The 23998-nt window shown below is 45.6% G+C and overlaps 1 protein-coding gene across 3 annotated transcripts in view; it reads left to right on the forward strand.

The window, feature by feature from the left end:
* Positions 1 to 23998, forward strand: part of SMG6 (SMG6 nonsense mediated mRNA decay factor) — a 247643-nt gene that overhangs the window by 95615 nt on the left and 128030 nt on the right. For all 3 annotated transcript variants that reach the window (XM_082707015.1, XM_082707017.1, XM_082707016.1), the window contains exons 11-12: positions 13372 to 13488; positions 15056 to 15224. In XM_082707015.1, coding sequence (XP_082563141.1) covers positions 13372 to 13488; positions 15056 to 15224 — 286 coding nt within the window. The remainder of the gene's footprint in view (positions 1 to 13371; positions 13489 to 15055; positions 15225 to 23998) is intronic.

A 23998-nucleotide genomic window follows, 5' to 3' on the forward strand; every position in this document is an offset into this window, starting at 1 on the left:
CTGTTAAAATGGAAGCTGAGCATTTCCCCACCTTCTGCCTGCCGTATTAAAGGAGCTTTCTCTGAATCAGGTTGTCTGCAGGCATTATCTCTCATTAACTTTTACATTAGTCCCCAAGTGCTCCTGAAGCTTCATACCAACAAAAATGGGTTTCAAGTTGTTTTTCTAAATCAGCTGCCAAACCTATCTAGACCGTCAGAAGGGTTGTGGCGTTATTAATTCCTTCTCATTGCTACAGCAAAAGTTTCCTTCTAGATTGGCTCGTGGGTATGACTTTTTAGGAAGCATACTTCACTTCTCTTCTCTTCCAGAACCCTAAATAATTTCTGACACAAGATACCCCAGTTCTCTTAATAGAATTCCACAGGGACACTTACCTGCCTAATGTAATTAAGAAGATGCTAATCTTTTTCACTCCTGCTTTGCTTCCCCCAAATGTTGTGAGAGAAGCAAGCCTTGCAAAACCTCTGGTAAGCAGTGTAGATGTAGAAACTCTGTCCTTCAAGATTTACTTGTAAATCTTCCAGATGAGATGCTGGAATGGCAGACACTCTTCTCCCGGGCCCCATCCTTGAGGGACTTAGCTGGTGCCATCATGCCATTCCGCTTGCAGCAGCTCTTCTTGCCCAAAAGGGGACGTGTATTTGAATAACCCTGAATCAGGCAGGAAATTCAGTGTGACAAAAATATCAATCCAGAGACACAACTAAAGTGGAAATGGCCAGAGTGTGTTTTGACTGGTTGCCTGCCCACCCTTCCTCCTCCTTCTTTCTCTCTCTTTCTTTCCACTCCCCACTACCTCTATCTCTTTCTCCGCCCCCCCCACCCCACTGCCCTCCCTCCTTGCTTGCCTACCTGCCTGCCTTCCTTTTCCAGGAAATCTATAGTGTATCATTTATAAAATGGTTATTCTCTGGAAAAAAATGAAAGCACTCCTTTAGCACTCCTTTAGGAGTGCTTTCATTTTTCCTTGTAGAGAGTAGAAATGGTTTGTTGTCTGTCTTGCCAAGATGTTTTGATAGAGTCCCCAGGACACTTCTTGGCCACATAGCTTCATATAAAGGAGGAGGGTAAGTCAGGCTATCATCTGGAGAAGGCTTAGCTCTTGTGGAGGTCATTTTATCACTTTCAGAAGGTAGCAGTTGTGTTGTAATGGTATAATAAGCTTTAGAATCAACCACATCACATGTTTGAATTTTTTCCCAGCTATTTATCCGCTGTGACCTTGATGAAGAAAGTTAACTTACCCTCTCTGAGGCTTAGTTTCCTTGTCTGTAAACTGCAAATATCGGTGCCAGTTTGCAACATGTTCCTGAGTGTCAAATTGTGTATTAGGCACTCAGTACATGTCCAGCTTTATCAAATCAGCCTCTAAGTTATGATTTCTTAAAATCTTAAATGATGAGTCAGACTAATGGCCTTTTAATGGCATTCTGTTATTTAAAAAAAATCTTTTTTAACAGTTTTTATTGAGATCTGATTGATGTACATCAGACTATACATATGTAGACTGTACAGTTGATGAATTTGACATACGTATACATTTGTGAAACCATCAACACAGTCAAGATAGTGAACATACCCTTCACTCAGAAAAGTTTACTTGTGCCTCTTGGTAATCCATTCTTCCCTAACTTTACCTCCCAATCCCCAGGCAACCACTGATCTGCTTCCTGTCACTATAAAAGAGTTTGTATTTTCTAGAATTTGACAGTATTTCCTCTCTCTCTCTCTCTCTCTCTCTCTCTCTCACTGTCTTTTGGCCTGTCTTCTTTATTCCACAATAATGATTTATACTTGTTGTTGAATGATTCAGTTGTTTGTTCCTTTTTGTTGCTGAGTAGTCTTCCATTGTATGGATATACCACAATTTGTTTATCCATTCTCTTGTTAATGGATGTTTGGGTATTTTCAAGGTTGCGCTATTTTGGAATAAAACTGCTGCAAACATTCAAGTGTAAAGCTTTTTGTGGACATATGCTTTCACTGCTTTTACACAAATTCCTCAGAGTGGTATAGCCAGGTCACTTGGTAAATGAGTGTTTTAACTTTGGTTTTAAGAAACTGCCCACTTGCTTTTCAAAGTGGCTGTATCATTTTATATTCCCAAAGCAGTGTGTGAGAGTTCCCCATACTCCATGTGTTCAGCAACACTTGTTCTCTTTTTGGGTACAGCCATCCTAGGGGGTTGTATTTGTGGTTTTGATTTCCCTAAGGATTGATAATATTGAGCATTTTATAAGAAGTGCATGTTGAGGGCGCCTGGGTGGCTCAGTGGGTTAAGCTGCTGCCTTCGGCTCAGGTCATGATCTCAGGGTGCTGGGATCGAGTTCCGCATCGGGCTCTCTGCTCAGCAGGGAGCCTGCTTCCCTTCCTCTCTCTCTGCCTGCCTCTCTGCCTACTTGTGATCTCTCTCTGTCAAATAAATAAATAAAATCTTTAAAAAAAAAAAAAGAAGAAGTGCATGTTGAGCACGTACTTATTTGCCATCCACATATCTTCTTTGCTCATTTTTTTGTTTTATTAAGTTGAAAAAGTTCTTACAGATGAGTCCTTTGTCAGATAGGTATTTTGCACATATTTTCTCCCAGGAAGAAAATTTTCTCTGTGGCTTCTCTTTTCATTTTTGTCTTTTGGAGACAAGTATATGTGTGTATGTGTGCGCACGCGCGCTTATTTGTTTTGATGAAGGTTTTTTGTTTGTTTGTTTTTGAAGTTTGGTCTACAGACTTATTTTTTTTTTTAATTTTTTTAAGATTATATTTATTTATTTGACAGAGATCACAAGTAGGCAGAGAGGCATACAGAGAGAGAGAGAAGGAAGCAGGCTCCCCGCTGAGCAGAGAGCCCGATGCGGGGCTCGATTCCAGGACCCTGAGATCATGACCTGAGCCGAAGGCAGAGGCTTAACCCACTGAGCCACCCAGGCGCCCCTGGTCTACAGACTTATTGACAAAGATAGTTTCACATGGTGTTGAGGCTAATACTGCCAATTAAAAGAAAACTTCTTAATATCCATCTAATTAATGGTCCAAAGCATTGCACCCTGAAAATGCATAAGCAGTTTCACTTACGAAGAAAACAGCACTAAGCAACGTGTTTTAAGTAACTTTTTCCCCCCGACTGTCCTTGTTGTTGGTGGATTACACATACCACCGATTTGAGATTTATACCTTTCCTTATTTTTTGAGCAGCAAGAACATGTTTAAACAGCTCACTTAGCTTCTGCAATTTGTTCTTCTTGTCATCTTTCTTCACTTTCTCATCACCTCCAGTCTGCTGCTTGACATGGATTTTACTGATCTGATGATGAAGTTCTCTTGCTTTACTCCTTATTTTGTAGATAGAAGTTCTGTCTTCAGTGAACTTTCCTTTCTTTTTTCTTATTTTCCTTTTAGTTGCCCCTGACAGTTTCTTGCTCAATCCAGATAAAGAGCCACAGTAGCCTCCAGCAGCTCAGGCTGGACAGCACAAGATGCAAATGGGGGTGCTGCATGCAGTGTCTGTGCAGAGTAATCTGCTGATTGGGAAAATGTCCCCCAAATGTGTAAGAAGCCCTATACTTTGTAAAAGAAAAATGTTTCTGGAATCTTAGATCTTTTGGGGGGGTCTCTTAGTTGTTTTAAACTTTATATTTTGAAATAATTATAGATTCACAGGACATTGTAAAGAAATGTAGAGAGACATCCTGTGTCCCCTTCATCCCTCCTTCCCTAATGTTAGCATCTTGACTTTAGCACAATATCGATCCCATGAAATTGACATTGGTACAGTCCACAGGCCTTACTCATTTCACCAGTTACGCATTCATACAGGTATATATTTGCCAGTTGCACATGTGTATATATAGTTATGTACAATTTTATCACACAGGTAGCTTCCTGTAACTGCACACAGTCAAGGTGCAGAATTGTCCCAACACTGCAGAGCTCCCTATGGCTACTTCTTTAGAAATACCCCATCCCCTTCTCTCCCCAAATCTTAACCCCTGTGCTCTGTCTCTGTAATCACTTTGTTTCAAGAATATTCTATAAATGGGATTATATAGTATGTAACCTCTTAAAATTGGCTTTTTTGGCTACACTTAATTCCCTGATGGTTTATCGAGGTTATTGTACATACCACTTTTCTTTTTATGCTGAGTAGTATTCTGTGCTGTGGATGTTCACTGTCTAACTGTTCATCTGTTGAAGGACATTTGGGTTGTTTCCAGTTTAGGCTGTTATGAATAAAGCTTCCATGAACATTTGTTTACAGATTTTTGTGCAAACATAAGTTTTCATTTCATGTGATAAATGCCCAAGATAATTGCTGAATCATAAGTACATTTTTAGGTTTAGAAGATACCGCCAAACTATTTTCCAGAATGCCTGTGCCATTTTTACCTTCCAGTCAGCTCAGGTTATGTAATCCCGTTCCTCTGCATCCTCACCAGCTTGCTGGTATCATTACTATTCAATATTTTAGTCATTCTGGTAGATATGTAGTGATACCTCGTTGTAGTTTTAGATGTTACTTTCCTGGTGACTCAGGATATTGGGCATCTTTTCATGTGCTTACATGTCATCTGTATATCCTTTTTTGGTGAAATGTTTGCTTGTGTCTTTTGTCCATTTTCTAATTAGATTGTTTTCTCACCATTGAGTTTTGAGAGTTTTTTATAGCATCTAGATGCCTGTCCTTTGTAGTTTATTTTGATATATTATCCCAGTCTATAATTTGCCTTTTCATCCTCTTACCGTTTTTTTTTTTTGCAGAACAAAAGTGTTAAATTTTTATGAGGTTCAGTATCTCAATTTAACTTTTTGTAGATTGTGCTTTTGGCAGTCAGTCCAAATATTCTCTTGGTCCTAGGTCCTGAAGATTTTCTTCATTTTTTTTCTAAAAATTTTATGGTCCTATGTTTTTACATCTAAGTCTTTGATCCATTGTCACTTAATTTTTGCATAAAATGTGAGACTTAGGTCAGGTCAGTATTCACTTTTTGGCCTGTGGATATCTAATTGTTCTAGCACCATTCATTGAAAAGGCTCTCCTTTCTTTGACTTAATTAACATGGGGAAGAACGATTTCCTCCTACTACGTTCTTTTTCAGAGTGGTTTTAAACATCCTAGGCCCTTTGCCTTTACATGTAAATTTTAGAATAAGCTTGTCTGTATCTAAAAGAAACTTGGCTGAGATTTTAATGGTATTTGCATTGAACGTATAGATCTGTGTGGTTGAGAATTGACATCTCTGCAATGTTGAGTCTTCCAGAGTACAAGCAGGGTAAATCTCTCCAGTTATTTAGGTCTTCTTTGATTTCCTTCATCAGTATTTTGTAATTTTCAACTTAGAGATGCTGTACATATTTTGTTAGATTGAATATTGAAAATAGCTAATATTTTATATGTAACTATTTTGTTTTCTTTGGTGTTATTATAAGTGGTATGGTGCTTTTATTATTTATTATTTTATTTTATTTCTTGAGAGAGAGAGTGTGTGCTCATATGCGGGAGGGTAGGGGTGTGGGAGGGGCAGAGGGTGAAGGAGAAGCAGACTCCCAGATAAGCAGGGAGCCCGACATTGGGCTCCATGCCAGGATCCTGGGATTATGACCTGAGCCAAAGGCAGACTTTTAACCGACCAAGCCACCCAAGCACCCTAAAATGGTATATTGTTTTTATTTTAGATTCCACATAGTTGTTACCTTAGAGCTTTTTGTGCAGAACCACAGAGATTCTAAGGTTTTTATATTCACAGAAAAGAGAGGAAGATTTGGGGCTTGTAGCTTGAATCACAGGCTTGTGACAGTCAGGTATGGAAACAGTGTAGGTACAAGAGCAGACAGACTTGAATTCAAATCCCAGTGCTGACACTTACTGGCGTTGTAACCTTGGGCAAGTCATTTAACTTCTCTGGCTCTGTTTCCTCAACTGTCAGAGAGGGAAAATAATACCTCTTATGCAAATCTTATGTGAAGTTTTGAGATTTTACACACACACACACACACAGTCTTTATGCCAAACACAGGTCTCAGTATATCTTAGTTATTATTTCAGGTCACAGTGGAATCATGTTGTTTATGGTTAGGATTCACAAATGAGAGGCATAGTGTACCTACCGTTGTGAACAGCACACATGTCCTGAACCCTGTCATGGTGCTAATTTTCAAGGATGTGAAGTCTTGACATAGCTCTTGTCCTCAAGGGGCTTATAGTTTTGTTGGGGAAGCATGCTATATGTATAAAAATTCCAGGACAGGCTGTCACTTATTAAGTTCCAAATGTGTGGGGCAGACAGTGGGTATACCAGAGAACTTTGTCTTCCTGGGTTTTGTTTGCTCTTTTGTACCCTGATCAGTGAGGTGGCTTTGGGATGTTGTTGATGAGAGAATATGTGGGGGTGGGAAGGAGTGTGTACAGATTTAGGGGAAGGATTCATGTGGGAATATGTAATTAATTTTTATACTTTCCCCAGTAAACCATCGACCCTTTTTATGATGTCATGAGGGATTCCTTAATTTTGCAGCTGCTTCCTGATTACGTCAGAGAGGAGCCTCTCACCCCACAGCCTGGAGCTGCACTCATACAAGAATTGGAAACAAATGAAGTGCTGAATATCTAATGGCTTCCACAGGGAGAGCCAGTTCAGACTTCCCCAGACCTCCTTATGCAAGGTCTTCCTCAAGTATTTCTGACCCCCTGAAGTGTCTTTGTTCTGGAAAGACAGGTCTGGCTTAGAGCCAAGTGGGTGGGAGCCTGGGGACTCCTTGCTGCATACCTCCCTCCCTCCAGGTGTTCTGCAATCCCAAACTTAGGCCCCTTTCCTGGACCTCCTTTGGTAGGTGTTATCCTTTTTGAGGTCTCAGGATCCTCTGGAACCTGCCGAGATTATTAGTTAAGAGTCCTTGCTCCCTTCCAGTGAATCCCTTCCCTCCACACATCATTTCCATCGCTCTTGATTTTCCTTCGGCAGCATTTCTCACATCCATACACTCCTGTCTGTTCCCTCTTCTAGCTCCTATAAGAAAGATGTTACATTTATTTGGCATTATAAAGTTTACAAAGTACATTTACACATAATTTCTCTCAGTTCAAACAAGTTCATGCCTTCTTGGCTTCCCAACAAGTCTCTGTTCCTTTTATATTATTCCAGTTACCCTAATGTATCCTAAATGTTTTGGCTAGATAAAATCATCATAAAACACTCACCTGTGCTTCGTTTGGAAACCTTGAGCAGGTGCCCTCTTTACCCCGTGCCAACTTAGGTCTGCGTTCCTTGCAGGCCTGGTGCTTTGTGGTCCCCGTGTGGTGGCACTCTTGAGTCCCTCGCTTGCCATGTGGAAGGGTGCCTGGTGTGCCCTGACCTTCGTGCCTCCTTAGCAACACGCAGTCTCTCCTTCGTCCTGCCTGTTCCAGCTTTGTTCTTTTTTTGCAGCCTTGCTCAGAAGTGCTTTCTTCTGTGTAACCTTCTCGGCTATCCCCTAGCTGGAGATGATTTTCTTTTCCTCTGGTGAAAGAAAGCATCTTACTTCCATCTTCCTTGAATTATAGTTATTTGAGTCTGTGTATTCTTCCTGTCTTCCTCATTAGATTATTGTCTTCCTATGGATGGATCTTATTTTCCTTCATATCCTCCACCACTGGGCTGAATAAATAACTTTGTAACTAATGGGAGAGGTCATTTTTTAAAAAAAAGTTATTTATTTATTTATTTGTCAGAGAGAGCGAGCGAGCACAGGCAGGAAGAGGCAGAGGGAGAAGCAGGCTCCCCACTGAGCAAGGAGCCAGATGTGGGACTTGATCCCAGGACCCTGTGATCATAACCTAAGCCAAAGGCAGATACTTAACTGACTGAGCCACCCAGGTGCCCAGGCAGCCACTTAACCGACTGAGCCACCCAGATGTCCCAGGAGAGGTCATTTTGTTAGGTTGGGATTTTCTTTGCCCTCACATCTGCCCACCAAAAAAAGTCAGTTTTACAATCCTACAAAAAGGAATAGCAGGCCTGACAGTAGGGGCTCTTGGGAAGAAACACTACCTTCCGTGTTCCTGGTTTTGTTGCGACTGTACCATTTGGGGATGCGTTGTTCATGGCCAGCCTTGGATCAACCTGTGTTCTGCCATTATGCATGAATAATTTGCTTGGTCTATTGGTGCCTGGTTTTCCTCACTCATTCATTTTACTTCTCGGGGAATAAAACGATGCCCCAATGGCCTGGAGAGCTCTGCTTTTGCTCTGGGCTTTTATCTGGTTTCTATACAATGACTGCCTCTTCCATCCCTCCTTCAGTCAGCAACTGCCACAGGGAACTCTGTAGCCCAAACAGCAGCAGTCGAAAGATGCTCTCACTGCCCACTTCCTGCAGACAAGGAGGTTTTGGTGGGCTGCTCAGGAACTGTGCCAGCACTGTGTCTGACTGGTGACTGACTCATAAGAAAAGCAGCCCTATGTCTGAAAGATAAGAGCCAATAAATCGCCTCCAGGTGGTGTTAGTTTGGAGGTGACTGACCATTCATTTCCTGTCTTTGGGAGGAGCCGGTGGGGAGGGAGTCAGTGAATAAGGTGGTCTTGCCTGCATTTTTCTCCAGCTATTAGTGAAGCAGCTGAGCAAATAGTTGGTTCTCTTTCCTGGAATGGCTAGTAGACCCCAGTGGCTTCTGAATCCCTCTGCTCCGGTCAGGGTACCAGACCTCTGTGTCATCTGTCCTGTGTCTCCCCTTCGGCATTCTTGTCATCCCCTTGCCAGGAAGCTGGCCGTGTGCATCAGGGAAGCTCTGCTTATTTCCTTGCTGCCAGATTTTTCTGTGACCAGCCAAACCTCATCCTTACGGGTACTGGTGTGCTTTGGCAGCACATATACTTAACAGGTACTGGTTGCCTCCAGTGCTCTCCCTGACCCAGGAGCTGATCAGAAGATCTGAACTTCTGTCCCTTGGCTGGGCACAGAGGGTCCAGGCAGGTGGGCTTGCCCCCCCTCCTCTTCCCTCTCCCCTTCCTTCTGCCTCATTCCCATTTCCTGCAGGAGGATGCTTTGCCATCCTGGAGCCGTCAAGCACAGCTTTGCTTTGGCAGCACAGTCGCACACACACGGGTGGGAGAGGGGACATGTTTATCACTTTTCCTGGAGATTATCTGTTTAAGCACTTCTCTGACAGTTACAATAACAAGGGCAGTGTGTTGTGTTTCCCAGCAGAAGGACACTTGCCGTTGAAAGATGTATAGCGCTAATTAGAAATACATAACATCCGGCCACATGGCAGCCTTCTCCCGGCCGCTCCATTTCCTGATTTCATACAACTTTGACGACAGTTGGTTTATGTTTTCCATGAATATGTTCTCAGAAAAATGAGAGAGTCTCCCTGTTACGTGGGAGTGAGAAGACTATTTCTGCCTGTGCAGGTATTTGGGCACAGGAATAGTGGGAGCTCTGGTCATCTGCCCATCTGAGAACATGTGGGAAAGGGCAGAATCAAGTTCAGACCTCAGGTGACTTTCTTGGTAAGAAATATTTCCGTCTGACTTGCTTAGCCAAAACCGTCCCCCTAAACCCTTGAGCGAGCCTGCTTTTGGAAAGAAGGGGAAAGGCTATTTCACAGTATTAATGAGTTCCTCAGCTCATGTCAGGCTCCTGCTACCTGACACAAAGCCAGAGGAACCCAGGCAAATACCAAGGCAAACAATGCTTTTTCCTTCCCCACCCCACATCATTTGTTGGTCTGACCCAGCCCAACTCTAGGGATATATATGGGCATTTGTCAGACTAGGGCCAGTTTCCTAGCTCTACCCCCAAAGTGGGTGGACTCTGGGAATCTGGATGCTGTTTTCCTCCTCACTTGTATGAGAATGAATACCTCCCAAGGAGTGGCATCTTATGGCTGCTAGCCTACAGAAGCCTGCTTGAGGCGAAGAGTATCTCCGAAGATGCCATAGCACTTAATATAGTTCTCATTGGAGGCTCTGGGTCTGAGTTGCGATGGTTACTTGGGTAAATAGCAGTTTTTTTCACCCAATTGTAAGGTCCTGAGTTTGCAAGGACTCTGTTTTATTTGTAGCTGTGTTCTCCTTAATACTCAGCACAGGGTGAAGCATACTGTAGGTGCTCAGTACGTGCTTTTGTACCATTGAACCTTGGCGGGGTGGGCAGCGCTTCCTGAGAGTATTCTCTGTGACGTGGTCAGAAGGCTCACTGAGACCCAGACATTCTGACCCCATATAGCAGTGATATCACCACCTGCTTGATCAGAGCAGAATTCTTAGTGGTTTGTCCCTCCCGTAGACCATTTCAGGGAAGTACTCTCAGGCCCTTTATGGAGAGGCGGGAAGAGGTGAATGAAGATTTGAGGCTCTGTGGCTAACACTAGAGCATTCATGAAGCTGCCTTTTCAGCTGCTGCTCTGAGAAGTAGTTGAGCTCTTCCACACTTACAGCAAAGAGACTGTTGTTTCTACCTTCCTGATCCCCAAACCTTATTGCAGGAGTCTTAAAAAAGAAGCCACCCTGTGGAGGGCCTGCATAGTGCGGTTGGTTAAGCATCTGACTCTTGGTTTGGGCTCAGGTCATGATCTCAGGGTCGTGGGATCAAACCCTGTATCAGGGTCCATGCTCAGTGTGGAGTCCGCTTGGGACTCCCTCTCCCTCTGCCCTTCCCTGCCTTCCCTCTCTTTGTCTCTCTTTCTCTCTCTCTCTTTCTCTTAAATAATAAAATCTTAATTTTTATTTTTTTTTAAATATTTTATTTACTTATTTGTCAGAGAGAGAGAGAGAGAGAGAGGTAGGCAGAGGCAAAGCAGGCTCCCTGCTGAGTAAAAAGCCCGATGCAGGACTCGATCCCAGGACCCTGGGATCATGACTTAAGCCAAAGGCAGATGCTTAACTCACTGAGCTACCCACTTGCCCCTAAAATTTTAATTTTTAAAAAAGATTTTATTTATTTCTTAGTGCAAGCAGGAGGAGCTTCAGTGGGGAGAAACAGGCTCCCCACTGAGCAGGGAGCCCAATTTGGTGCCTGAGGCAGACGTGAGCTGAAAGACAGATACTTACCCGATTGAGCCACTCAGACGCCCAAATAAAATCTTAGAAAGAAAGAAAGTCAACTTTGACTCCCCAGAGGCCAAAAGTATCATTGTTTTTAAGCAGTTCATTCTCCCCCTTGAGCCCTAGTCACAACTTTGCCCTCTGAGAAATAGCCTAGCCTGTGATTGCCATTTGTCATAAAAATAGAAATGGGCTTGGTGAAAGTAATCTTCCTTTGTCCCATCTTATCCTTATCCAGGTTAACGAGAGTATCTTATTGTAGTCTTTGGCTTCTCAAAATGCCAGTCTCTTCGAGCTAAGACACCCCCTTTTGTGCCTTTTCAGGGCCTTCTATGTGCAGGCAACTTATGCCTAAGATACCCAGTTGTTAAGGGGTCACTAATGTCAACTCCCAGGATGTGGCCTCTCCTTATACTACTCTAGCTTCCTCTGTTCTGGACTTATGCCCCCATTCTGGGCTGGCCTTGTTGCTAATTAGAGGCAGCCTGCTGGCAGTGTTTGGCAGGGGCCTGGGCTGAGCTGGGGCAGTACAGACCGTGATCCTGCCCAAAGTAAGAGCTAGAGGGGAGAAGCTGCCATTTTTCTTAGGATGGCATACACATCTTCCCCTTGCCTGCTTTCTACCCTTTCCCCTCTTGATTTTTGGATGCTGGTGTCTTGATTTCTCTAGCGGAGGTTTAGGGGGCCTTACCAGAAGAAGAATGAGAGTGGTGACCTATTCTAATCACATGGATTGTTACCACTTCCTTACTGCCTGCTGCAGTTGAGTTGGAAAGTTAGAGGGTGACATTTGGGACCAGTGGGCATCTGGAAGGATGGCAGGAAAGCCACAACAGACGAATACTTTGTTACACTGATGCTATTCATATGTTCGACCTTCTGAGCAGCAGCCTGTTCCTTCTCACTCCCAGGGCTCTCTAAAGTGGTTTGGGGCTGGCTCTGTATACTCCAATCATGTTTGCTCCTGTGGCCAAGGCGGTTAGGAATAACTGCGGTTGTGTAGCATCTCCCGGAGTAAAGACTTCAGTTAGGCCCCATTGACGAGACTAGTGTCAATGAGGAGAGAGGCAAGAGGGCTTCCCTCTGGCTGTTGAGGTTAACGTGCAGGCAGGCACAGAGATCAAACATGTGGTGGCTAATTATCCTTTTAACACTTGGGGATTCTGAGCGTTCTCCTGTGTTACAGAGGGAATTAACAGATTATCTGATGCCAGAGCAAGTGAGCAGGTGCCTCATTCCATCTCCTGTGCGTATTGGGTGTCTCCGCCTCTGAGGCTGCAATTGGATGGCTGCCTTCTGTTTGTCACCTATTCCTCTCAAGTCTGGATTAAGTGGCCATCAGGGCGAGCCACTGACAAGGAGTAGTTACAGACAGCGTTTTGAGAGTGTATGTTGTAGCTCCTGCCCAAGAATAGCTCTGGCCACCACCAAGGTGGCTCCTTTCGCTGACCCACAGCCAGAAGGAAGTCAGCCAGGCTGAGAAAGTGAGGGGGAGTGGGTGATGATATTGGGAGCCAGATTTCTTTTTCAGCCCTGGGGGAAAGAATTTGTGAAATAAAAAGTACCACTGGTTAAGTGCTTATCATATGCCCATTTTCCCATGTAAAATTAACTCTTTCAGCGAAAACAGGTTGTTTGTAAGTGGAGGAGTGATGGAAGGTAAGGATGGAACCAAAGGTTAGTGATTTAAGAAGATAAATTTGTATTTTTTGTGATCTTAATTGATATTTGTACTCCTAGTGCTATGTGAGAGGAACTGAGTGAATTAAATATGACTTGTTACTATAGCTTCGCATTATTAGTAGCCAACTAAATACAGAGAGTCTGTAGCTCTGGCCCAAACTGTCCACCTTGAGGTACCTGGTCCTGGGGAAGCAATGCCGAATTTACATAGGGGATTCCTGTCATAATGTTATCAAGTGCTTACCCATAGACCAGCCATTGTGGTAAATGTTTCATGTGCACTATTTTACTTAGCCTATGGCGACGCTTTGAAAGAAGAAATACTGGGGCGCCTGAGTGGCTCAGTGGGTTAAGCCTCTGCTTTCAGCTCGGGTCATGATCCCAGGGTCCTGGGATTGAGCCCCATATCAGGCTCTCTGCTCAGCAGGGAGCCTGCTTCCCCCCCTCTCTCTGCCCTTCTCTCTGCCTACTTGTGATCTTTCTCTCTGTCAAATAAATAAATAAAACCTTAAAAAAAAAAAAAAGAAAGAAAGAGGAAATACTACTACCACCAGTCTTAGAGGAAAGGGAGCTCAGTGACAAGACCAAGGAAGTGCACCTGGTAACCTGGAGAAGAGTAGCCCTTAACCCCCCAGGGCACTGATGAAGTTTCTTTTGTCTCTCCTCAGACTGCTTCTCGGAGGAGTGTCGCTCTGTGATCCAGGAGCAAGCTGCAGCGTTGGGCTTGGCCATGTTTTCTCTCCTGGTGCGGCGCTGCACCTGCTTGCTCAAGGAGTCTGCCAAAGGTAAGCAGAGGAGGGACCCCCTGACTGATGGCCTTCCTCCTGCCTGGGCCCTGTTCAGACCAGCTCAGGATGCCACCCTGCCTTCTCAGCATCTCCTCCCTCTACTTGATACTCTTGCTCAAGTAACCCCTCTTCCTTCTGCCTACCTAACTAGCCCCAACTCCTTTTGCTTTCCCTTTACCTCTGTAGCCCTCTGTCCTTGGGGGAACTATCCCCTCCCCCTGTTCTCTAGTAGTTAAGATTTTTCACTGTACCTACGAGCTGCTGCGGGTTCCTGTAACATTAGTTACCAGCAAAGACAATTTCCATTTTTGTTCATAACTGATCTTTTGGTTTCCCTGCTCTATCTCTGTGTCCCTCTTTGTCTGGTACTGGTGGGTGTTGTACCCACTGTGGACCAGCCACCTTGGACGACTCACTGAACCAGAGCACAAGCTGTTTTTAACCCTTGAGTTGATCAGTGTCCCCATATGCATGAAGGTTGCCCTTAGAAATCTAGGACTGCCTGCTGAGCCATGTAAGGTAGGGCTGAAGATTGCCCCTTTCTCTCAGCTCCTGGATCAGTATTGGTGAGTATTGAGGCCCCGCTCCTGTCCCCCTGCCACTTCAATTTTGTGAATGCCTCCAGACTCTGGAGCTGCCTTTTTTGGGAGGGAGGGTCGAGGTAACTTTTTTTATTTTGAAGCAATTTCAAATTTATAGAAAAGTTGCAAGAATTATACAAAGAACTCTTACATACCCTTTACCCAGAGTCCCCATTTGTTAACATTTTACCATAGTTGCTTTAAGTTCTCTCTCTTTTTATATATACACACAGATGCTTTTGTTCTGAACTATTTGATTGTTAAGTTGTAGCTGTGGTAGCCCTTTACCCCCATATGGTTGACTGAGCATTTCCGAATAACAAGGATGTTCCTTTACATGACAGTGTAGTTATCAAAATCAGGAAGCCGACACTGATACAATACTATTGTTAAATCTGCAGACTTTATTGAGTTTGTACCAGTTGTCCTGAAAAAAGTCATTTTCTGGTCCAGGACCCACCCCAGGTTTACACATTGCAATTTAGATGCCGTGTCCCTTTAGTTTCCTGCAGTCTGGCATTGAATGGTTTTCTGAAGTCTTTCTGTGTCTTTCATGACATTGACATTTTTGAAGCGTACAGGCCACTTATTTTGTCAAATATCCCCCAGTCTGGGTTTCTCTGATATTTTCTCATGATCAGACTCAGGGTATGCAGTTTTGGCAGGAACTCTGGTGCCATCTCAGTGCTGTGCTGAAGGGAAAGCTAAATGGGGGGGCTAGAGGCCGGAGTGGCGACTTCAGCAGGCCACAGGTGGAGCAGAAACAGCTGTCTGCAGGGGCAGACTCAGTGCACTGGTTCTCTCTTTGTCCTGCTTTTCAGAATCCTCTTAGGTGATGCTGGCACTTGTCCTCCGCTTCTGGGCCCAGCTTTCCTGTGGACTTGGTCTCCCTTCCCTAAGAGCTTGCTGCCGTCCCAGCGCCCCAGGCCTCCCTCGTGGGCCACAGCAGACCTAGGCCCAGTTCTCACCCTTTGCCTCTGCAGCTCAGTTGTCCTCTCCTGAGGATGAGGATGACCAAGATGACATCAAGGTGTCTTCCTTTGTCCCGGACCTGAAGGAACTGCTCCCCAGTGTGAAAGTCTGGTCGGACTGGATGCTCGGCTACCCAGACACCTGGAATCCTCCACCCACGTCCCTGGACCTTCCCTCACAGTGAGTCAGCCTGCTCATTCCTTTGGCCCTGCTGGCCTTGGCCCACGTGTGCTCCCACGGCTACCCTCCTGGTCCTCTATTTTTTTCCACCTACCGCCTGCTTATTCCTCTCTTCCTTCCTCACTTGAACTTTGCTTTTTCACTTCCTTGAACACCTTCCTTGTCCCCTGATACTTTAGGCTGTTTTTCCCTGTTGTCCTGTCTGTTCCTCCTCTTCTCAGTCTGTCCTTCTCTCTCTCTCTAGCATGCTTTGTTTTGATCTTTGTCCTTACTCTTGCTCTCACTTCATGCTGTTCATGTCTACAGTCTCTGCAGCTGCCTCTATGGGTGTGTGTCGAGTGTGGGCATGTGTCCCGTGTAAAGGCAAGGCCTTGTCTTTTACTCTCCCTTTTAGTTTCTCTCCACACGTCCTTCAGGCTGTGTCCTGCTGCTTCTTGTGCTGCCTTCCACACCCTGCTTGGGCCTTCCTCTCATGCGTTGTAATGGTGTGAATGTGCACACCTCTATCTTCCATTTATTTCGTTTCCCATCTCCCTGTCGCTGTGTGTCCATGTGCTATCTGTCACAGCATTTGAGGTGTGGAGTGTGTTGGTCTGGGGAGTATGTGTGTCTGCCTGGGTGTGTTTATGTAGATCTGTTTGTATGTTTGTGTGACCTTTTTCTTTTTTTAGTAAACTGTGGTAAAATATATATGTAACAAAATTTGTCATCTTAACCATTTTTAGGTATACGATTCAGTGGCATTTTATATTTATATAGTTGTGTAACCGTGTGTGGCTATTTCTTTCTTTCTTTCTTTCTTTCTTTCTTTCTTTCTTTCTTTCTTTCTTTTTTTTTAGATTTATTTATTTGACAGAGAGAGTGTGAATGGGGGGGCGGGCAGAAAGGGAGGAGACAAGCAGATTCCCTTCTGAGTGGGGAACCCAACTTGGAGCTCAATCCTAGGATCCTGAGTCAAAACAAGGAGTCAGACGCTCAACTGCCTGAGCCACCCAAGCACCCAATATGCATAGCTGTTCCTTATATCCGTTATCTGTGTGTGGGTTCTATCTCTGTGTGTGCCTCTTTGTCTCTGGTTGTCTGTGTATGTCTGGGTGTCTATCTGTGTCTGAGTATGAAGGTCTGTATGTATGTAAGGGTCTTTTGGTGTACCTGTACATGTCTGTCCATGTATATGTGTCCACATATTTCTCTGTGCTGTGTCTGTGTCTCTTTCTAGCCTTGGGTGTAGGGGTCTCTTTGAGGGATTTATGTGTCTTCATGAAGAGTCTGTTCCAGTGTGTCTGTTTATGTCTCTCTCTGATTCAGGGTGCATGTTAGTCCATGTGTACTTTGGTCCTGTCCATGTCTCCATGTATGGGAGTGTGTGTTGTATATGTTCCTGAGTATCTGTGTCTAAGACTGCCTGTGTCCATGTCCCTGTTTGTCTGTGACTGTGTCTCTGTGTGTCAGTCAACATCTGTGTGTTGGAAGGGGAATTTTTGTGAATGTGGGTCTCCCTGAATCTACGTGCTTTTGCCTGCCTCGTCTGGGTCTCCCTGCTGGAGTCACCTGTAGCCTGTCTGTCTCTGCCTGTCTTGGCGTGTACCTGCCTGCCTGCCTCTATTTATCTGCCTCTCGTGTGTGCCTGTCTGTATTAGGAGTCAGCAAACTGTGGCCCAGGAGCTAAGAATGGTTTACATTTTTAAACAGCTCAAAAAAAATCCAAAGAATAATATTTCATGACTTGTGAAAATTATTAGGAAAGTCAAATTTCAGCGTCCATGAAGTCATATTGGAGTATTGGAGCACAGCCATGCTTATTTGTTTACACTTTGTCTGTGGCTGCTTTTGCACTGCAGCAGTGGAGCTGAGTAGTTAAAATAGAGACATTATGGTCTGCAAAGCTTAACACGTTTACCGTCTAGCCCTTTGCAGAAAGTTGGCTGACTCCTGGTCTCTATGTGTCCCATTCTTTTCTTGTGTTAGTGTTACTGTGTGTTCGTATTTGCACAATTGTTTCTTGATGTGTGTGCACGTTGGTGCTGCCCATCTCTGGTCAACTCTGTTGATGGTCTATCTCTCTTCCTCCCTCCATCTTCTCTTTCTTCCTGGCTCTGTCTGTCTCTTTCTCCTTTTCCTTTCTCTTCCCCCGCCCCGCCCCCACTTTCCTCTGCGCACCCCCCCCACCCCGCTCTGTTCCTTTAGGCTCTGTGCTGGGTGTGTGTGTGTGTGTGTGTGTGTGTGTGTGTGAGAGAGAGAGAGAGAGAGAGAGAGAGAGAGAAAGAGAAAGAGAGCGCGTGAGTATCTATGCCCAGCATTTCATCATCATTCTTCATTGCTCTGCTCTGGGAGGGGAATATACTGGAGGACAGAGTGTGGAGACCTAGGCTGCTGCGCGATGGTACTTCTCTGGGCTGGGCGCTGCCCATGTGAGTCTCTCCACTTATGGGTGACCTACAGAGGGAAGGCTGCAGGAGATATTTCCATCTAGTAGTTTCTTGACCTTTCTGTGTGGACTGTGTGCTACTTTCTACCCTTTTCTTCCTCAAACTTCTTCCCTGTTCCTCATGCCAAGAAGCTCCCCTGGACTGTCCAGTGCTTTCTCTCCCCCTTCCCTCCCAGCCCTAGCTCGGTAACTGTGTGGCTAATGTTCACAGCACCCTCCTATGAACCCTCCTAGGTTCCCAAATGCGCCCCAGGCTGAAGCCTTAGGAGCCAGGGTTGAGCCGTCTGCTAGGCGGCTGGGGTCACTCAAAGGAATGGTCTCATCTGCTAGCTGGGGTGGCTGTTTCCCGGCAGTGTTCTCTAAAGAGTTAACATGTATAGCCTCAAACATTTCAGGCTGTTAATCTATAATGCCGACTAGGCAATTTGCAGTTTTGGAAAGAAACTGACAAGGAAGGTCTCAGCTCTCCAAGTATCCGAAGCCACTGCTTCTGAGCCTGCACAGGGGTCACAGAGTGTTCCTCCCTTCCTCTCAAGGGGTGGGGAGGCAGACCATCTGTCCTTGGAGTTTGGGCTTTCCCTGGGTCACCTCACCTCGCAACCACAGGTCCCTTAGATATGGTCCACCCAACCCCTGTTTATCCATATCCCGGCCATCAGTCCTGTTAACTCTCTTCTGTGACCCGTCTCCCTTTATCCCTCCTCCCTCTCCCACTCCCTTTGGCTTTTGTTTGGCTGAGGAAATGGAAAGCTCACACAGGAAGTGCTGGGCCTCATTTGCTTGAGGTGCTGAGTCTGTTTTCTCTTTGGATGCTGTAGCAAATGGCCCGTTGCCGGCATATGCAAGCTGCTGCCCATCTTTGGGCAAGGGCTCAATCTGCAGCTGGGCACGTGGTCCAAGCTACAGCCGTCCCCAGCTAGGTTTTCCCTCCAAGGCTACAGACAGGCAGAGGGGGTTGGAACACTTGAACAAATTTGCTTTTTCTTTTCAGACTCTTTGCAGTATATCGAATCTGATTGCCTAGTAAACAAGTTCCTGTATAGCTGTGGGCACCACTGATGAATCCAGTCTAGGCTAGAGCAGCCAGCGTGATAGAGAATGGAGTCTCCTTTTGCGCTTTCTGTGCAGTCGGGATCAGCAACTGGTCATTTCTGGAATGCAGGTTTAAGCATAAAGGAGGAACTTTGCTGTCCTGGGGACTGACCACAAGACATCGTGGTTTGAGGGCTGGGGCCTCTGTTGGACAGAGCAAACTTGGCCTGACCACCACTAAGGGTAGTCCCACCTCACAGATGTCAGATCCAAGTGCTGGAAGTGGAATGAGAATTTACCTCCCTCACTTCCACTTTCTCATATAGCTGCCTAACACTCACTGAGTAAATAACTATGGTTGAGAGATTGGCAGGGTATGGTGGTTCTGTGGATTCCAAAGTGGCCTCTTTTGCTCATTGATCTTTCATACTCTGGAGCCTTTTCTTTTAAGGGCACTGGGAATAACACACTCCAGATAGTTCTGTGGATGTCAGAATAGTAATCCTTGTGACACTCCCAAGGTCCTTGGGCTGATCTCCATTTTGGAGGGTTTAGGAATGCTCTCAAGAGAATAGGAAGGAAATGGCTTCTACTTAATATCTCTCCTTTGGAGGTTTTCACTGGTTTTTGCTAGCATTTTTTCTCTGCAAAGACAGATCCATCATTGATCCTAACGTAAGGTGATCAGATAGCTTACCTTTCAGTTTGCTTCTCCTCCAGAAACCCTCATTCCCAAATTGTTTCCCTGACACACTTGGACCCTTATTCATCTACCCCCCTTCATTCCCTCCCTTTTATTTCATTACCTTCTTTCTCTGAACAGTTAGAGAATCATTTTAAAGCTTTCTTAGGGGAATTCCAGAGCTCAGCATTAGTCTCCTTGGTTCTCTCCTTTTTTGCCCATATTTCTCTTCTTTCCAGTCCAATATACATTTCCTAGGCAGTAGCCACTTAGGCATGTGTGGCACACATAGGACGATGACGACAGGACATCACCAACACCGCACAGTGATAAGGGCAGGATTTCAGGGCCTCTTGTGCCTTCTACACAGGGACACTCATAGGTATGTGTGTTGGAGTCAGCAAGTAAGTAGATGGACTTTCCCATTTGTACTTGTAATAGGATGGCTATATATCCCCGGAGATTTTGGTACAGGGGATTACAGCAGGGTGTGGAAAGTTGCCTTGGGCTGCTGTGAAAGACAGTGTGGAGTGCTTTGGTTTGTTTCAAACAGACCACAGTGTTTGGAGGGACCATCTACTTGTGGGGTTTGGGGGAGGAGGAGTGGGGAACACGGTTTCTACACTAGGTCTCTTGTTAGGAGGGAGAGGTAGCTGCTCCCCACTTAACCATGTGAGCATGAAGTAAGCTGTGAATGTCAGGTGATGGAGAGGAGCAGAGCAACAGTCTTTCACGAGCCTAAGCATAATGACCCCTCACATCCTAGGACCTTTGGCAGGCTAGGGCAGTGGGACAGCCTACCTCATTTCATAGTCTCTGCTGAAGCCAAATCTTCCCTCATCTTGATCTCTAGTTCTCAGTAAGTGAAAGAGTCAGGGGACTTTGAGAACATCCAAACCTAGCCCAGCTGTGGCAGTTGGTTTATTGCTTTCAGCTGGTACTTGAACCCAGGTCCTGGTCTTGGAGGCTTTCCCAGGTTTAATCCCCAGAGCTTTCTCTGCAGCTGTATGACACTGCGCTGACCCCGAATGAGGATAGGAAAATAGAACCAGTGCCAAGCCAGAGTCTCTTTTTCATTTGGAGTCTGGCTGTCTGCCCATGACCAGGGTTACATAATGGGAAACATAGCCGGGGCTCTGGAGAGCCCGCGTTTCACCAGGCTGCCCAGACCTTCGCATTCTGATGCTATATATCTTCCTAATTGTAGCTCGGATGCATTTATCACACTGTTGGACTGGAGTACTGTTAAAAAAAAGAAGAAGAAGAAGAAGAAGAAGAAAAAAACTCCAGAAATTCCTGGACTTGCTACTTTTCCATGGCTTGTCTTGTATAGTCTACAGAGCATGCTTGAAAAGGCTTATAGGGAGCTCTCTGAGTGCTGTCACATAGGGAGACTTAGGGATATGTAGGGAGTATGCAGTAAGCTGATTTCCTCAGGGAGCCTACATGTGTTGACCCTGTAGACGAGATAGAAATTCTTGAGTTAAAAAACAGCTAGTTCACTCACCCTCACGGGGCAGCTCTGAAAATAAGAACTAATCCCAAGTCTAATCGGCACCCCTTCAAGGACGCTTAATACATCTTCCCAAAAGGGCATTTTAGGAGGTCACTAAGTAATAGTCCATCAGCACTTCCCTGAAGGAAGTGGTGGTGACTGTGGGAAGCCCCTTTGCTACCCTGGCTCCCCACCCAGTCTCCCTGGCTCCGGGTTGGGGCGTCAGCACTACAGCCTGGCACCAGGGGGTTCCTCTTCCTCCAAGTGCTGAGTGTGAGGCACACGTGATCTCTCCCACGGCAGGAGCCTCTGTCCCCTCCCAACTCCTCTCACAGGGCTTGTGAGAGGAAGGGGTGTTGGCCTAGGGCTCCAGTCTGACCCCAACAGGGTACAGCAGCTGACCCCAGGGAGCGTACTTTCCAACTCTGGGCTGAGGTTATTTGGGTCCAGTGTGTGCTAAACTAAGAAGACGTGTTGGAGTGGTTACAGCTAAAAATTTAGAGAGGCAGGAACCGTGAGAATCCGCACCAGGGAGGCCGCCGAGGGCTCCACTCATGCCGTGGAGATGTTGAGGTCCCCTGGGGGCTGCTCTTTCCCAAACACACAGTGTTGATGGGTTTAACACACCATAGTGATGCAACAGAGGCCATACATGTTGAGCGTAGCTTGGGAAAACTGCAGTCATGTAAGGCACTGACCTAGATGGAGGCTGAGGGAGGCACAGTAGAGGTACTTGAGACATCCTGGAATGAGGTTACCGTGACCTCTCGTTGGCCAAAGGGTTCCAGCTGCGCTGCTTAGAACATGCAGAAGTTTATGTTCCTGGAGTAGTGCAGGGTGATGGGGCTTCATAATTCGATTTGCCCTATTGGGCAGAATTAATTTAAGTTGGACACTTTCCCAAGGGCCCCAGTTGACTTGTTTGTATAAATCAGAAAGGCAGAAGGGATTATCTTTTACCAGCTCTTAGGTTCTTATATTCATTTAATAAACAGCTGTTATTCTTGGAGGATGATATCTTGCTGCCCATGTCTTAACTCCTAAAACAGTGATCTCTGACACCCGTGTCTTCTCTTTATATCATGGCAGCATCTGGAAAATACACTAGAGTTCCTCAGTCTCTGAGAGAGCTGCAGAGATTCCTACCACCCTCATCTCTACCCCGTTCCAGAGCCCGTTGAGGTACTTGGCATTGTCACCAGACCAAATCCTCAGCCCACTGAAAACAGAGTTGGCATGACATCTCAGCTTAACAAAGGGGCTTCCTAAGGGGTTCATTCAGATCCTTTCTACCTGTTAGCCACTCACCACCTGCAGTTGAGTGTGAAGTCCTCAGGGCTGCAATGGTCTTATGTTGGCCATGGAACCCCATGTTGGGAGTTGTGGGCTGGGGTATAATGGTCCTTAGGCAGACAAGTTTTTTTGTTGTTTTTTTTTTTAAAGATTTTATTTATTTATTTGACAGAGAGAGATTACAAGTAGGCAGAGAGGCAGGCAGAGAGAGAGAGAGGAGGAAGCAGGCTCCCTGCTGAGCAGAGAGCTCGATGCGGGACTCGATCCCAGGACCCTGAGATCATGACCTGAGCCGAAGGCAGCGGCTTAACCCTCTGAGCCACCCAGGCGCCCCCGACAAGTTTTTAAAAGAGCATACTGCATATCTTAAGAGCATTTCTCTTGTTGTGGCCTTCTCTCTTTCCCCTTTGTGCGTACAGTCCACGGGCTTTCTCTTTTCCAGCTTCCTCATGTCTAGTTTCTATGCCACCTTGGCTATATTTCCAGAACTCCTTATTCCAGGAACCGAAAGACCCAACTTGTTTCCCATCTGTACTACAACTCTGATCTTCCATAGCTCTGAAACACAATGCAGGGCTTCTTCTCACTCACCTCTTTCCGGGTTTGTTCTGCAGCTGTGGAGTTTGAATGTTAGTGTTTAAACAAGCTGGTATTACACAGGAAATGGCCACCTCCACAGGCCCCTGCAGGCTTGTAACATGGGGTCATTGTACTTGATATTAATCACCAGTCAGCCTGTTCCCCCAGTAAAAATATGAAGGGGTGTGTGAGGGCTCAGTCCTCCTTAGACTTGCCAGAAGGATGGCCTGAGACCTGGCTGTACCTTAGCACTCCACTCTCTGGACTCTCTATGTCCCTGGGCCTTACCCCTGATGGAGCCTTTAGAAAAGATCCTACCTGACCTCTTCCCTATAAAGCTGGCAGATCTGCCTTTCTTTCTGAGTTCTAGAAAGGAGATCTGTTGTGGTATAACTTGGCCTCACCTGTCTCACACCTTACTTAACCTTTTGGAGCATTTTGTGGGATAACACCTTGTGTGAGAAAACTCCAGAGTGCAGGAACACAGAAGCCTGTTAGTCTACCTGACACTAGGGCTTCGCAGTTCTTTGGACTGAAGCTGCTTTTCCAGGGGTGTATGCAGAAATAACCCCAGCCTGAAGAGTTAATCTGATTCCCCAAGTCAATATCCCCCAAACAACCAGCCAAGAGTGTATGTTGGTTCATTTCTGTGAAATGTGTTTCCCCAGTCACCTGGGTTGGCCTGGGCTGCATTGTATCGGCCAGCAGCTGCACTGCACTCAAACTGACAGCTACATTAAACCTTGGAATTCTGAGGCAATAAAAAGTAAATTAACTCTTATTTTTTTCCTTTCCTGGTGGAGTGAGTGAATGTATGTCTGTAGGGAAGTGAGTAAGCCTCGGTCCTGAGTACATACCTCTAAGTAGCCACTGCTGGTCTGTCCCAAGCTAGGATCTGGTGTTCAGACTCCAGCCAGGGGTCTGCTTTCCTGGTGTGTGGTGTTTCTGTGGGGTTGGGCCACTGGGTCACCCAACAACTGCTGATCCTTGCTTACTAATCACATTACAGCCGTTTGAGAGGTTCCCTTGCCACCATTCTGAGAGCCGTAAACGGACTCGCTGGACACAGTTTCATATTCTCTGGCTGCTTTGTGTCTGCTTGGTAAAGAATGCATCCTAACTGTAGTGGGATTTTGTGGGTTCTGGGATCTTCCCCAAAATATGACTTTGGACCAGAATAAGCCAAAGGCACTCGCCCAGGCTCATAGCACTGTTTAGAACCAAAGGTTGTTTGAGATTGTCTGAAAAACCTTTTGGTTTTTCAA

This window comes from Mustela nivalis, assembly GCF_964662115.1.
Source record: "Mustela nivalis genome assembly, chromosome: 17".
In the NCBI taxonomy this organism is placed as follows: Eukaryota; Metazoa; Chordata; class Mammalia; order Carnivora; family Mustelidae; genus Mustela; species Mustela nivalis.